We start from the raw sequence: 15,383 nt of genomic DNA, 5'->3' as shown, positions 1-15,383 counted from the left end.
TATTATGTTAATTCATATTTTGGTTTCCTCGTGATGCTTGAATCAGAAGATTTGAAGAAGACAAAGTTTAAAAAAAAAACAAACAAAAAAAAAAACGTTAAGCTACATAAAAGTGGGTGGGACGGATCTACGGTCATTCAAAAGTGGGGGTGTCATGACACACCTGACACACCCACTATCTGCGCCCCTGCATCGAGTCAACAAACACACACAAACACAAAACTTTATTTTATTTTTTTCTGAAGAACTGCATCAGATCAGATCTTCTCTTCAAGTATAAGGTGTATAATATTCACTCAGAAAGATGCTTTTCATTTCTGTGCGTGGCTCCAGCTGAACCTTTTTTTGTCCATCAGTGAAGTTCTTCCTCCATCTAGTGGCTAAAACAAAAAACAACAGTCTGACTGTGGTCTGCTGACCTTTTGTCCTGTTCTCCTTCAGAATAAGTTCGTCTATCCACTTCTATCATCTTTCAGTTGAATCATGTTCCCCATCAGGTCGTGGTTTATCTGTTTTAAGGTTTTGCAGATAAATGACGCTGGGTGGTGGTTTTCGTTCAACAAAACAAGAGGCTGTAAATCAGCCAGATGTTACAGAGGTTCATCATCACACTCCAGTTTCCAGCTTTCGTTTCAGCTTAATTTCAGCTCTTTGGAAAGGTAAGGATCCACCTCACTGATAGCCTTGATCATGGCTGTACTGGCTTCAGATCCCTTTCCTCGCACTGTGTCGATCAGTTCTCGTGCTTTTTCTGCAGTGACTTTTTTACTTTTGCATGACTGCATTTCCTCATCATTTATGATCTTAAACTGAAGAAGTTTATCCAGAATCTTGTTCAGATTAGCATCAGACTCTCTTTGTAAAAACTCTTCCCGAATTGAGAACAGCCTCTGCTCGCCTGGGAGCCTGAACTCATCCGGGAGCCTGTCCTCGCCTGGGAGCCTGTCCTCGCCTGGGAGCCTGTCCTCGTCTGGGACATTCTGTGTAGTTTCCCTTCTTGAATCTGGAAGATAAAACAACTTTAAACGTATAATCACTTTTAAACATGGATCTCTTAGAAATATATATATATTTTTAAGTTAAATTGAAGTTAAATGTCACATTTCTGTCTGCTACAGCAATAAATTGAAGTTAAATGTCACATTTCTGTCTGCTACAGCAACATATCTAGTCTGTAAAATACTCGTACTGTGAAACAGTACAATCAGGTGGTTCTATATTATGTGGAAAGATGCTGCAGAGGGATGAAGACTTTACCAAATAGATCAACGTCATGCTTCCAGACCTCCATCTGATTTTTGTCTTTGACTATTAAAGTGACTTCTTCTGTGTTTGTAGGCAGGCGAATCTCAAATGTTGGGAAGAAATTCGGTCCAAACTCCAGGTCAAACTCTGCTCTCTGAAAACCAAAGTGTTACTGTGTCAGAAGTGTCTGTATTGTCAAAGTGTCCAAAGTAAACTGAAGGTAACAAACAGTATTTTCAGAAATCAGATAAAGACTTTTATTTAAAATACTCACTTTAGGCTGTACTTTGGTGGCTTGAGGACACTGAAGACTGTAACTTTGACTGTCGATGAGTTTACATGCAGACGGAACCTCAATGTTCTCAGAATGTGGGTGCTGTTTGCTGACCTTAAAGAGACATCAGAACATTTTGACATTTAATTAAGAGGATTTATCTTCTATTAGAGCCTTAATAATACAATTGATTCTCCTTATTATAGATTAGTCTGTGAAAGAAAGAAATTAATACTGAAAAGTGCCCATGACAAATTCCTTAAAGGCAGCATATTCAACCAACAGTCCAAGCCCAGAAGACATCCAGCTTACAGTCATATAGCACATGAAAAAATGGCAAATCTTCACAGTTTGAAAGACAAGAACCACAGAAGGAGGCAATCAGTTTATTTAACATGAATTACCTTGTCAAGCTTTAGTGGGGGGACAATGCATTTTGTCCTCCATCACTTCCATTAAAAGTATATTGGGAAGAGATATTTTATTATCCAGTATAAACAGAATTATTACAGAAAGAAAATCTTTAAATGGACACTTGACAGATATGGTTGACTTGAAAAATTGTAACATTTTTAAAGTCCATATAAAGTAAGATGTTCTGAGTTTGTCAGATCAAAGAAGAAAGTGTTATTACCACACAGCCAAATTTGAATGATTAGATATATCAACAAGTTTATGAAATTAGGTGTTAAAAAAGGTACAAATGAGCAGTAAGTTTTCAGCTTCAGGACTGTGGGGGTGTCTCCATTGAATGCGCTGAAGCCACGCCCACTCATGGGAGCAGTTATACAATAATTTTGAAGTGACTGAAATGTGTCAGATGAGCTCAGAAAATGACATGACTAACTTTGAAACACTGAGCGGGATTAATTAATCTCTGTCTCTCTGCTCGGGGTGCAGGTGTATGCTCAGGGTGGCCTCAGTGTGTCATCGAGCCACCCTTTAGGACTGCCCAAAAAATCCTTGACTGAAAACTGGTGAAAAACAGTTTAAAACTCTAACTCCACATTCAGTAATATAATAAATTATTAAAGTCTTTTCACATGTTTTCAGCAACTATTTTCCAACATATTAAATGAAAGAAGTCTCAAAATTTCCTTTACGCTAACTTTAAGCCTTTAATGACAAATAAAGCCCATATCATCATCATCATCATCATCATCATCATCATCATCATCATCATCATTAAGCAAGATCAGATAAATTTGGACTGAGCTGTAACATGAAGCTTTACCTCGTCCAGATGGATGTTCCTTGGCAGGAGAAACACATTGAGTTTTTGCTTCTGTGTTCTTGGGTTTGGCGGTGTGAGGAAGAGCAGGACTTGGCCTCTATCTGGCTTTGTTTTGCTTATGTTCAATAACCATTTAACAAAATGCCTCACTATGCCAAAGCCAGAGAGGTGAGGGACGTTGACAACCACATGAGTGTCTGTAATCTCCAGCGGCTTGAGGATGCTCGTTCCATCCTCAGTAATGTGGATGATAGACAGCAGGCCGTCAGGCAGCGGCTCTGTAGAAACACAGAGCTGTTTAACTTTTTACTGATAACAACCTCAATGTTACAGTTTTTTAAAATCATTGCTCTAACAAAACTCTGCACTCACAAAGCGCAGTAGTGTCCTTACCATCCATCATTTCACAGTGTGGGAAGTGGAGCTGACAGACTGCAGCATCCTTTGAACACTTGATATCGAACAGCAGCCCTGCAGCCTTCACCTCAGCTTCATAGAAGATTTTGTCATCCCACTGGGTGGTCCTGTACTGCAGCTCCGCCTCCTGAGTCATAACAAATCCCAGTCCACTTCTAGCACACTGGAACAAACCTGGACGAGGACACTTATACCTGTAGGACACGAAAGAGCCGATTTACCACAAGCTTTCAATCTTTGGACAATTTTGTGACAACTGGCCAAACTGGCCGACAGTCCTGAGTGTGGATCTCTTCAAGGACTCACACAGGTAACAGAACTTCAGGACTTCAATGTACTTGAATTGATATTTTACGCTGAACTAACAATATAAGAAAAACTGGGATGCCTGGAATCCTGTTAGCTAGACTATCTGACATAATTACTAAGACAGAGTGTTTTCCTCTTCAGGATTTCTTAACAAAGACTAAGGAACCCTGGGCTACATGTCATTTTACTGAACTTATTATTTTGCTATATGTACACTGTATATAGATACATAGCCATGATTTTACATAAATCTCACCTGTAATAAATTCTTTAGAATGAAACTGTAATTAAGTAAGAATTAAGACAGGGGAGATTTGGTATGGTAGGAGTAAAGTTTCCCACTGTTTATATCTCACTTGCAGCATTCTTTTTACAAAGATCTATAAAACAAGAAGAAATACAACTAGAAAATTCCCGCAAAAATGTTGAGAGTGACGAGTGGGCTGTTGCCAGGGTTCTGTATTTAAAAAGCACACCTCAAATAGTCATTTTTAACATGTTTATTTAGACACAGGAGCAATTACCATGTCTTTAATTTTTAGTGGCTAATTATCCACTAAATCAGCATTAGCCACTAAGCCACTAAAAATTAAAAACATGGCAATTTGCTAACATGCTAATGATAATTGCTAGTGCGTCATGTTAGCAATTACCATGTCTTTAATTTTTAGTGGCTAATGTTAATTAGTATATTAGCATTTGCATTAATTGTAGCATTGGCCGCTAATGTTACCAGTTAACATGTCTTTACAGCTACCGCTAACGCGCTAGCTTCTCTGCTGTCTATGACGCGCTAACAATTGATATTAGCATGTTAGCATTAACATGTATTCTTAATGACTGAAAATGAGTGGCTAGCCTTAACGTGCTAGCAATTAACATTAGCATGTTAGCATTAACATGTTAGCAATGAGCATGAATTTAATTCTTAGTGGCTAATAGTAATCAATAAGCATTAGCAGGTTACCATTACCAGGTTAATATTAACATGTATTTAATACTTAATGGCTAATGTTAATTGTTAATGCGCTAGCTGCTCTGCTGTCATTGTCATTTTAGACAGACAACGCGCTAGCAATTATCAGTAGCACGTTAGCTTTAGCATGTTAACATGAGCATGTATTTAATTCTTAATGGCTAATGCTAATTGCTAGCACTGACGCACATGTTAGCATTAGCATGTTAACAATTATATATTATAACATGTATTTAATTCCTTGTGGCTAATACTAATTAGCTTTAGCAGGTTAACATTAACATGTTAACAATGATCATGTATTTAATTCTTAGGGGCTCATGTTAATTGCTAGCGCAGACGGCTAACAATTAACATTACCATTTTGGCATTAGCATATATTTAATTCTTAATGGCTAATGCTAATTAACATTAGCATGTTAGCATTAACATATTAACAAGTAACATGTATTTGGTTATTAGTGGCTAATGTTAATTGCTAGCGTTGATGTGCTTTCAATTACCATTTGCACTAATTTTAACATTGGCCGCTAATGTTAGCATGTCTTTAGAGCTAGCTAACACGCTAGCTGCTCTGCTGTCTCTGTCGGCCATTTTAGACTGACAAGTTCAAATTAAGCCAATAACTGCTCAAATGGCAGTTGTCGGCAGTTGTTTGCGTTTCCCGCCAAAACGATATATCTGACAGTTTTAGCAGGCGAATGTGAGTGAGACGACAAATTTTCCTACGTTTCTATGTATAAATCGTGTCTGTAGTGGTACATTTGAGGCCACGGCAGTCGAATACGTTTTATTTTTTCACTGATTTTTCTCCCTGCTCCTCACTCTAGCTGATGATGTCATCCACTCTAGCACAAACATTCCGCCACATAAACACCCATTATAAACCCAGAAATTTGAGTAAAAACCTGCTCAACTTTAAGCCTTGATAGTTTAAAAATGGTAAAAGCTGTCGATAAGTGTAGTGAAGAGAAGGCAAGCATACCTACGTTTTAAAGTTTAAATTAAGTCTCTCGGTGAAAGTATGCCAGAGCAGTTCATTGTTGAAAATGTCTGTTGAAATGTATTTTTTTTCGGGCCTCCCCATTAATTCCCTATGGGAAAGTTTTCTCTTAGAAAAGTAATAGCACTCGATTCGGGATGAAGACGCACGTTTTGATATATAATTTGTTGGGGTCCTCGCACCGCTGCGGGCCGCATTAATGTTCGAAAAAGAGCAGAAAATGAATCAAAAAAAGTCAACTACTCCCAGAGCTTGCTAGCTCTGCCCTGATGTTGCCTCTTTGCTGGACCAGAGCTTGCTAGCTCTGCCCTGATGTTGCCTCTTTGCTGGACCTCTTTATTTTCATAATTTGGCTGGCCCAGTTACACAGAATGTAATGAAGGCTGGCATTCACCCAACATGAGTAAAGTTAGAAAAGTCAGAATTGTGACAAACTGCCACCAAGACTTTCTATTTCTCTGCCAATACAGTCGTTAATATTTCAGTGCTCTGTTCTGATTTGCAGCAAGTACATTTCTCTTTGGCTTCCCAACAATTTCTCAGTGGCTGAATGGTGCATTTTAGCTATTAGGCAGTAGTAGTGGTGGATGAAGTGTAATCACTGAAAGGAGTTGAGGAGGTTGAAGTATTTGGTATTTTATGATTTGGTTACCTGTATGAAGTATTTCCAGACTCAGTCAACAGGTCAGGTGTGAAAATGAACTTGCCCTAAAAAAAACAAAAAAAACGAACAATATAAAAAAAAACAAAAAAAACAAACAATATTAGTTCATTAAACTGGACTGGAGGATTAATTAGAATAGATGAGATGAAGGCAGAAACTAAACTACAATGAATAGCAGCTAGTAGTTTAATGAAAGTAGAATTTAGAAGGTAAGAAATATTAAACCCTAGAACAAAAACTAGAAGAATCTGAGTCTGATCACTGAAGAAAAAAAAAAGAAAAAAATCAATTAAAATGTTGGAAAAACTGACATGTGATAGAGCCTTTTGACAGGCAAGTTGATGCTGCTGCTCATCATCAGGACACAGCTGATCCTTTTTATCCACACCGCCATCGCTAAAGAGGTCCTCAGACTCTTCGTCAGACTCGTCCTCAGACTCATCGTCGTGGTCCTCAGACCCATTAGATGCATCATCGATGTCCTGAGACACATCGTTGATGTCCTCAGACTTGACATTTGTGTTTGATGTGGACTGATCTAGTGGGTAATTGGAGCCAGGATGAGGGGAAGAAGAAACACAGACAATGTCAAACTCACTTTTAGACATCCTGGTGACCCAACACTCATAAACCTCTAACAACCATATCCCCAGTACAAGGCTGACCAAGGCCATTTGTAATATGTCTTTCACCGTCTTTCTGCTCGTCGTCGCCGCCGTCGTCGCCATCGTCGTCGCCGCCATCGTCGCCATCGTCGTCGCCGCCGTCATCGTCGCCGTCATCTACTGGTAAACCTCAAGTCATAAAAATCAAAATGTACTACAAATAACGTGAAAGTACAAAAGCAAGCACAGGCATGATTAAAATGAAGACGAAGCACAGAGGGGGGTCAGCATCAAGTTAAAACCAGGTCCATACAATCAAATTTACACATGAATAACAAAGACTGAGAATCAAGACATCATCTTTACCAAAAAAAAAAGCAAAAAAAAAGGCCTATGGTTACTGGGATTAACCAGTGTGGTAAAGAAAAAAAGCCAACCTTACGGTTATGCTTTAATAACTAACAATTTCTTCTAGTGGGCTTTTACTCACCTTCATGTCCGTCATGCCGGTCAGATGTAGGCCTGTTTTTTCTGCCATCAACCCTGTAAAATACAGCAGTTCATATCATGCTCATATCAAGAGTGAAATAATCATCACTGCCATGGTTGAGCATTTCATGAATTTTATTGAAAAATAATTGAAAGCATCCATTCAAGATAAAAAATCTGCAAGAGTGAAATGACAATCAACTGGCCTCAGAGTCTCCAGTCTCCAGTCTGGACTCTTCAGAAATTCACACAGCAGATTCACTCTTGAATCTGCTGTGTGACAATCCTTCAGTTTGTTGTTACTCAGGTCCAACTCTTTCAGGTGGGAGGGGTTGGACATCAGTGCTAAGGCCAGGACATCACAGCTGATGCATGATAGTTCACAGCTTTGAAGCCTGTATCAATACAAAAGTAAATATAGTTCATCATCCATGTATGAAAAATAATTGAAAGCATCCATTATTTAAAGATAAAACATCTGCAAGAGAGAGATGACAATCAACTGGCCTCAGAGTCTCCAGTCTACAGTCTGGACTCTCCAGAAATTCACACAGCTGCTTCACTCCTGAATCCTGCAGTTCGTTGTCACTCAGGTCCAACTCTTTCAGGTGGGAGGGGTTGGACTTCAGTGCTGAGGCCAGAGAAGCGCAGCCATCCCTTGTTATTTCACATTCAACAAGTCTGTAATTACAAAATATAATATAAATCAGACATGTTAACCAGGTCATAAACACACAAAGTAAATCTTTTTAGATCAAATACATACAATATAAAGTAAAACACAAAGTGAACTGACCTCAGAGTCTCCAGTCTACAGTGTGGACTCTTCAGTCCATCACACAGCTTTGCCACTCCTGAATTCTCCAGGTAATTGTTACTCAGGTCCAGCTCTCTTAGGTGGGAGGGGTTGGAACTTAAAGCTGAGGCCACGGTGCTACAATGTATTTCTGACAGTTCACACCCAGAAAGTCTACAAATAAAGACAATATTTAATTAATAATGTGTCAAAACAGAATGAAGGCAGCTCGAAAACCACTTGTCAGTTTGAGTTTATTTATTATACTAAACATAGTGATGTCGGTTTCTTTCGTCTCTGTCTGACTTTGAGGCAGATTGTGATTTGTGGGACAACTGACCAGAATTTTTTCATGATAAAACTTTGGAGAATTAACTGCGTAAAAAAATGTCCAAGTATAACCACAGCCAATTTAAACCTAACTTTAGAAAGGTTTACAAAAACTTAAATGACAATATTTAAAAGGTAGCTGAACTCTACTGTACCTTGGATAAAGCACAAGTTGTATTGAGTAGTATTTTTCCTTGAAGTCAAAATTGTTTACAGTTGTGTCAACACACACCTCAATACAGCTACCTCTGCTAGGCTACATCAATACTAACCGTGCTTTCCTGAAGTTCCTCACAGCTGAAATCAGTATGTGTTTTCCCTCTATCTTTGTTTTGTACTTTTCCAGGTCCAACTCATCCTGAACCTCCTCTGACATCTGTAGCATGTAGGCCAGACCTGAGCAGTGGACCTCAGAGAGTTTCTTCTTTGATCTGGTCTTTGACTTCAAAAACTTTTGGACCTCCTGATATACTGAGTGTTCATTCATCTCCATCAGACAGGGGAAGATGTTGATGCTTCTCTCAGGAGAAATATCACGTGTGTTCATTTTCAGCAGGTTTTTGGTGACTCTCTCGATGATTTCCGGACTGCTGTCTGCCTGACCCAGCAGGCCTCTTAAAAGTGTCTGGTTTGACTTCAGAGAGAAACCATGAAGGAAGCGAACAAACAGGTCCAGGTGGCCGTTTTTACTCTCTAAGGATTTGTTCATGGCTCTCCTTAGAAAGACATCAAGAGATCGGCCATTGTCCATGTCTCCATCGTTGTCATCCTCATCATCATCTGTGTCACTGAATAATGGTGGAGAATAATCAGGATCAGAATCATTATCATCATCTTCGTGATTATAAAGGAATTCATCAACTATGTCTGTTTTCCTGTTTGTGTAACAGTGGAAAAAGTAGACTGCAGCCAGAAACTCCTGAATGGTCAGATGAACAAAGCTGTAGACAGTCTTCTGGAAGATCGCACACTCTTCTTTAAAGATCTCTGTACAGACTCCTGAGTGTATCGAGGCCTCTCTGACACCAAGACCACACTCCTCCAGGTCTTCTTGGTAGAACATGATGTTTCCTTTCTCCAGATGCTCAAACGCCAGCTTCCCCAGCTTCAGAAGAACATCCCTGTCAGCCTCTGTCAGCTCTTGTGAACTTGTCTCAGGTCCCTCATCATACTTCTGCTTCCTCCTCTCAGTCTGGACCAGCAGTAAGTGTGAGTATAGGCCAGTCATGGTCATTGGCAGCTCTCCTCTCTGGTCTGTGGCCAACATGTGATCCAGAACTTTAGCAGTGATCCAGCAGAAGACTGGGATTCGACACATGATGTAGAGGCTCCTGGATCCCTTAATGTGTGAGATGATTCTGCCGGACATCTCTTCATCACTAAATCTCCTCCTGAAGTACTCCTCTCGCTGGGCATTAGTGAAGCCTCGCACTTCTGTTACTCTGTCAACACATGCCAGAGGGATCTGATTGGCAGCTGCAGGTCGGGAAGTTATCCAGACAAGAGCCGAGGGAAGCAGATTCCCCTTGATAAGGTTTGTCAGAAGTACGTTGACTGATGACTTCCGTGTCACATCAGATATAACCTCAGTGTGGTTGAAATCCAATGAAAGTCTGCTTTCATCCAGGCCGTCAAAGATGAACAAAGGTTTACAGACTGCGAGTGTCTCTGCTGTGATCTTTTGTAATGTTGGATGGAAGTCGTGGAGCAGCGTGAGAAGATTGTACCTCTCGTCTTTGACCAAGTTCAGCTCCCTGAATGGAAGCTCAATGATCAGACTGACATCTTGGTTTTCCAAGCCCTCTGCCCAGTCCAGAGTGAACTTCTGCACTGAGAAGGTTTTTCCAACACCAGCCACACCGCTTGTCAGAACAACTTTGATGTGTTTTGGCTGTTCAGGTAAGGCTTTAAAGATGTCGCAGCATTTGATTGGACTGTCATGGAGGGTCTCCATCTGGGAAGCTGTCTCAAGCTGCCTCACCTCATGTTGGATATTAACCTCAGTCTGTCCCTCTGTGATGTAGAGCTCAGTGTAGATGCTGTTGAGTAGGGTTTCACTTCCTCTTTCATCAATTCCTTCAGTCACACATTTGCATCTCTCCCTCAGACTCATTTTATGTTCATCTATAACCTCCTGCAGACAAACATCCACTGGAAGAAAATTAAAAAGATTAATAGCATTTCCAGAACTCAAAGAACATTATAATAAAAAGAAGAAGATGGAGTACTTTTTTAAATGCACCTTAAATTGCGATTAAGAACAATATGTGTCGCAACACTCAAAAATCGTGTTTACAAACATAATGACATTAACATCTTACTTTGTACAGTGCTGCTCGCAATGGCTGTCTGCAGTTCAGGTCCTGTTCTGGACCTTTTTCCACACTGGGGACAGGAGGAGGTAAAGCAATGTCTGCAGAACCAGTGTCCACAGTTAGCAGAGACTGGATACTTCAAGACATCCTGACACAAAATGCAACAGGATGGCTGCTCTTCCATAGTAACATGACTCCTCTTCTTCTTCTTCACTCTGTGAATACATAGACATTTGATTTGAAAAGAAAACCTTTAATGGACTGAAACACTGTCTAGATGATGAGATAACAGTAAGCTAACACAACCCCGTGCCCTTTTTAATCAAGTAAATGCAATGACAAGCTGTTACAGTAGGACATGGACATGTAGGGGCTGGATATCAACCAGGTGTTTTATTACACCAACATTTCCACATTAACATACAGATTTAAAACGCATACTGTGGACCAGGAGCACAAGTAGTCCTACCAGCAGCCGCGTGTGGTGAAACTGGCAGCCTTAAATACCCTGCTGCTGCTACCAACCTAGCCCCTGACACAGTCTGGGGTATTCTGCCCCTCCCATTACCTCTCAACATACCAAACATTAGACAAAACCCTTAAAATACATTTACACACTATGTTCTACCTGTGCTGAACATTACAAAATAATCTATTAAACTCCCAAGAAGTGGTTAAAGTGCACCCCCCCCTACACCAGTCAGCTCATGGTATGGTCCGAAACCTTTAAATACTGTTCAGCTAACCTGGGGACATTTTTCAGCCGACAACAGGTGAGTGACTTGCACATATATACACACATTTCATTGAGTGTGCCTGCAAGGCACACTATATACATTATTCCCCATACTTAGAGTGCGTGACATCATCGCTGGAGTGGAGAGGGAGAGAAATTATTATAATTATTTATAGATAGAAACGTAGGAAAATCTGATGGGGTCACAGTGATATCATTGCTGAAGCTGTCAGACTTATAGTTTTGGAGAGAGACGAACTGATGCGCCAGCAACACACACACACTGCCCCATCTACTCCCATGTAAACTGAAGAGGAGAAATTTCCCAAAGGAACACGGGGCACCTGTTCTTTCTCCATCTCCCGAGGTCACATTTTTTTACTTTAACCACTAAAACTCAGCATTCCTATGGTCGACAAGATGAGGATGCTCACAGTCATTTTGGCTTTTGGATATGCCACACTGTTTGGCATTTATGGCCACCTGTTCGTAGGGGTTCACTTTGAGATTTTCTGTATTTTCTAGAGAGCACGCACGCACAGCTGCGCTTGATTGCTGCACCTGACCCTGGTTGCTTGACAAGCCTGACTGTATCAAACAAGCACGCACACACACGCTGACAGCTACTTAATTTATGGGCTTGATGGGGCCAGAGTCTAGTCTAGTTCTTTAATATATTTACTCATTGTGCTACTGCTACCAAAACTAAGTAATGAAGATGACCTTCATTACACAAGCATAAACTAGTAGGTGTTGGTTTCAAAGACTGTGCAGACATCCCAACCTACTATCTTAGTTCAGCAGCAGCACAAAGTGCAACAGGCCTGAGTGATGGTGCCTATCTCTGTTATAATTGACCGGTTTGCTGTATTTGACGTGTCTGTGGTCCGTGTGGCAGCTTGGTGTCATTTTCATGTTATTTAATGAAGATAAACACTGTGTATGATGCCACTGTTGATTTATCAACATGTATCCTGCTGCCATCAGATAACTGTGGGGATTTAAAGAACCAAAGAAGAAACTTGGGTACACAGGCCTGATTTATACTTGTGTTGAATGTGCACTGTGGTTTGACAAGTCCACGTGTCAAAATAATTTTTGGAAATCATGAACGTTGTGTCCTCTGAGCTAAAGAGGAAAAGGACCATCCAGACAGTGCAAAGTTTAAAAACGTTTAAATGTGTTAAAGCTAATGGCATGGGTAACTTGCACATCTGTGAAGCCACCATTAATGCCGAAAGGTACACATACAAGCTTTGGAGCAACATATGCTGCCATCAAGATGATGCTAAGCCTCATTCTGCACCAATATGTCTATTGAATGATGTAAATGAATGATGACTGAAATAGGTGTTGGTTAAATCATGTTTTTCTGAATGTTTATGTTTTAATGCATATACATGACTGACATTTTGTCCTAACGAAACTTTTAAGTTTTGTTTTCTGTTTTTACCCAGTTTTGGATCTGTACTCATACAGCAGGAACAGCCTCTTACTTTGTGCCTGAGGGTCCAGGTTCATCGCTGAAGACTGGAGGATGATCTTTGGACTGGTCACTCTTTGTAGACGGACAGCTGGATCCTGGAGACTCTGATATGTCGTCTTGTTCCATCACTTTACTCATCTTCAGACAGTCTGATGTCAACTAGAAACACTGAAGACACACACACTAATGTTAATATGAGGACATAATCTTCATTACATCAAAGAGATAGAAAACATGATGTATGACTTATGTCCAGGACCTTTGTAATTTAACCAAACTTCAAATGGCAAGAGGTGCATTAAAATGGTATAAGTAACAATATGAAGTCGTCACAACAATGAGAGGATTCTGCATTGACCCTGAACAAAGTTAGATTTAATATACCGGTTACCAATGTACATAAAACAAGTAATCAAAATGTGTTTATATTATATGCCAACTCATTCTCAAAATACACATTTTTGCTCATGCTATCTCAGTTTCCATAAAGATATGTGAAATATGACTAAGAACTGGAAAACATGTTCAGTGGTCATGTCAGCAGACCCCTATATGTAATGAGATCCAATGTACTACTCCAGCATGCAGGCCGACCCTTACAACATATCAGAGATGACATTCCCGGTCCCAGGCAACACTGATGCTTTCTAGACATCGAGTTTCCCCACTCAGTCCAGAGTGTCCAAAAATTAAATGTATCCAAAGTATATAGATGTAATAATTTCCAAAACAGATGTACATATATATTCATCACAGTTCTAAACTTCCAAACCAATGACAGTATAAAGAAAACTGGAAGTTGGGCAGAATTGACTCTGCTGTAATGCTTTTATTCGGTATAACGAATAACAGCCATACTGACATTTAGTACAGCACAACCTGGAGTGTGATGTTCATCAACAGCAGATTCAAAGTGTCTGCAGACTGGTTTGAGTTAATGTGAACTGAACTATTATTCTAACATTGCCTCATCCCATACTGTAGAATACTGCCAGTCTACCACTATACCAAAATGCAGCATCTCTCACACTGTTTACAATCTTTGAGGTTATGACTAAACCAGCTCTACACAATTTGAATTCAGATCAAACCTGTTCTACAATTTACCTACTCACAACAAGCACACACGCAAGATGGCTACACTACCGCTCAATGCTCCCTTTACTACAGCAGAAAAGTCTGAAATCTCATAAACCTTCCCTTTACTACAGCAGAAAAGTCTGAAATCTCATAAACCTCCTCTAAAAGTATCTTTGAAAAACAGAATTACTCTGGTCAGCAGCCTCTTCGGACATAATGTCAGAGGTGAAACGACCAAAGATGATGTTGATGAAGGAAGCAAAGACTGTTGGACTAGTAAGTAATATTACCTGGTTGCTCTGTCTTATGTTGACGTACTTGCTTGATGTTTGGCTGCTAAAGTTGTTTACTTGCTAGGTTTTGATCATAAGTAATACAATTTAAAATAATTATTATTTTTTAAATCTGGCTTTAACTATATTGAGAAGTTTTTCTGTCTATATATTTTAATCTGTTACACTATTTTCACTTTTATTTATTTATTGGTTAGTCTGTTTTATATATCTTAACCTTTATTTTATTTTATTTTTCTGAATGTTTTATTATGCTTTACTTCTGTTTTATATAACTATTCATACATTTTAATGGGTTTTATTTATTTATTTAGTATTATACTTTAACCTGCCTGAAATGGCGCTTCCTCGGTGCTTTTGTTTATAACGGGGTGAGGTGGCGGTGCACACACAGCTGTACAGCTGTCAGTGTTTTCAACAGTGGTATTTCTCCTGCTGTCACCACCCATCAACCAGAGAACTACACAGCCTCGTATTAATGATAAATAAATACATTAATAAACTTTTGTAGCAAACATGACGTCACAGACTTTAAATGAACAACATGTATCAGAGCTCGTGCGTCTTTTTTTCGTCCTCTTTTTAAATCCGCGTGTCTCTCATGAAGTCACGACCTGCTCCTGTAAACATTTACCTCTTTGTAGAAACACAGAAATAACCCCAAAGTCTCTTCTTACCGGACAAATCTTCAAAATAATCTCGGCCAGTGTCACGGTCAGTTCACGCGCCACCTAACTCGCAGTGCAGCCCTCTCGCGCCAAGAATTTTGACTCGACGTCGGTCGAGAAACTTCTTCTCCTGAACTTCCGGTATAGAGGATGCCTCGCGGCACGCTGCTGCCCCGAGCAGGTGTGGATGAAGCGCGCGGGTTTAACAGTGTTGACGTCAGTTTGGTGTTTGACTGGTTCTGGGTGGGATTCAGCCTCAGCAGAATCTTTGCTTCTGAGTTACTTACATTTCTTTTATAGACAGAGAGACAACATCAAAAGGCCTAATTAAATACAAAAAGTAAAACAGACAGAAATTAAATAGAAAAATAAGTGAACATGTCATATTAAATAAATACTCCATATTAAGCTATGTCTAGCTATTCAGTAAAGGTCAAGAGGTCCAGCTCTGTCCTGGACTGGA

General features: G+C 39.8%; 2 protein-coding genes across 2 annotated transcripts; both read right to left on the bottom strand.

The window, feature by feature from the left end:
* Window positions 1-215: 215 nt before the first annotated feature.
* Window positions 216-6,887, bottom strand: LOC109142509 (Caspase recruitment domain-containing protein 16). Its single transcript, XM_027283162.1, has 8 exons — window positions 6,815-6,887; window positions 6,434-6,660; window positions 6,111-6,166; window positions 3,147-3,364; window positions 2,754-3,031; window positions 1,520-1,633; window positions 1,258-1,399; window positions 216-1,003 (listed from the first exon to the last, which is right to left on the bottom strand). The coding sequence occupies exons 4-8, from the start codon at window positions 3,304-3,306 to the stop codon at window positions 633-635; spliced, it is 1,065 nt and encodes a 354-aa protein (XP_027138963.1). The 5' UTR covers window positions 3,307-3,364; window positions 6,111-6,166; window positions 6,434-6,660; window positions 6,815-6,887; the 3' UTR covers window positions 216-632.
* Window positions 6,888-6,893: 6 nt separating this feature from the next.
* On the bottom strand, window positions 6,894-15,090 carry LOC104933363 (protein NLRC3). Its single transcript, XM_027283161.1, has 9 exons — window positions 14,930-15,090; window positions 12,890-13,047; window positions 10,664-10,872; window positions 8,615-10,493; window positions 8,013-8,186; window positions 7,724-7,897; window positions 7,423-7,611; window positions 7,218-7,270; window positions 6,894-6,941 (listed from the first exon to the last, which is right to left on the bottom strand). Exons 2-9 carry the CDS (start codon window positions 13,015-13,017, stop codon window positions 6,901-6,903), a joined length of 2,847 nt encoding a protein of 948 aa, XP_027138962.1. The 5' UTR covers window positions 13,018-13,047; window positions 14,930-15,090; the 3' UTR covers window positions 6,894-6,900.
* Window positions 15,091-15,383: the final 293 nt, after the last annotated feature.

This window comes from Larimichthys crocea, chromosome X, assembly GCF_000972845.2.
Source record: "Larimichthys crocea isolate SSNF chromosome X, L_crocea_2.0, whole genome shotgun sequence".
Taxonomy (NCBI): Eukaryota; Metazoa; Chordata; class Actinopteri; family Sciaenidae; genus Larimichthys; species Larimichthys crocea.
The sequence above is the reverse complement of the archived record's forward strand: the minus strand, read 5'-3'. Positions and strand labels throughout refer to the sequence as shown.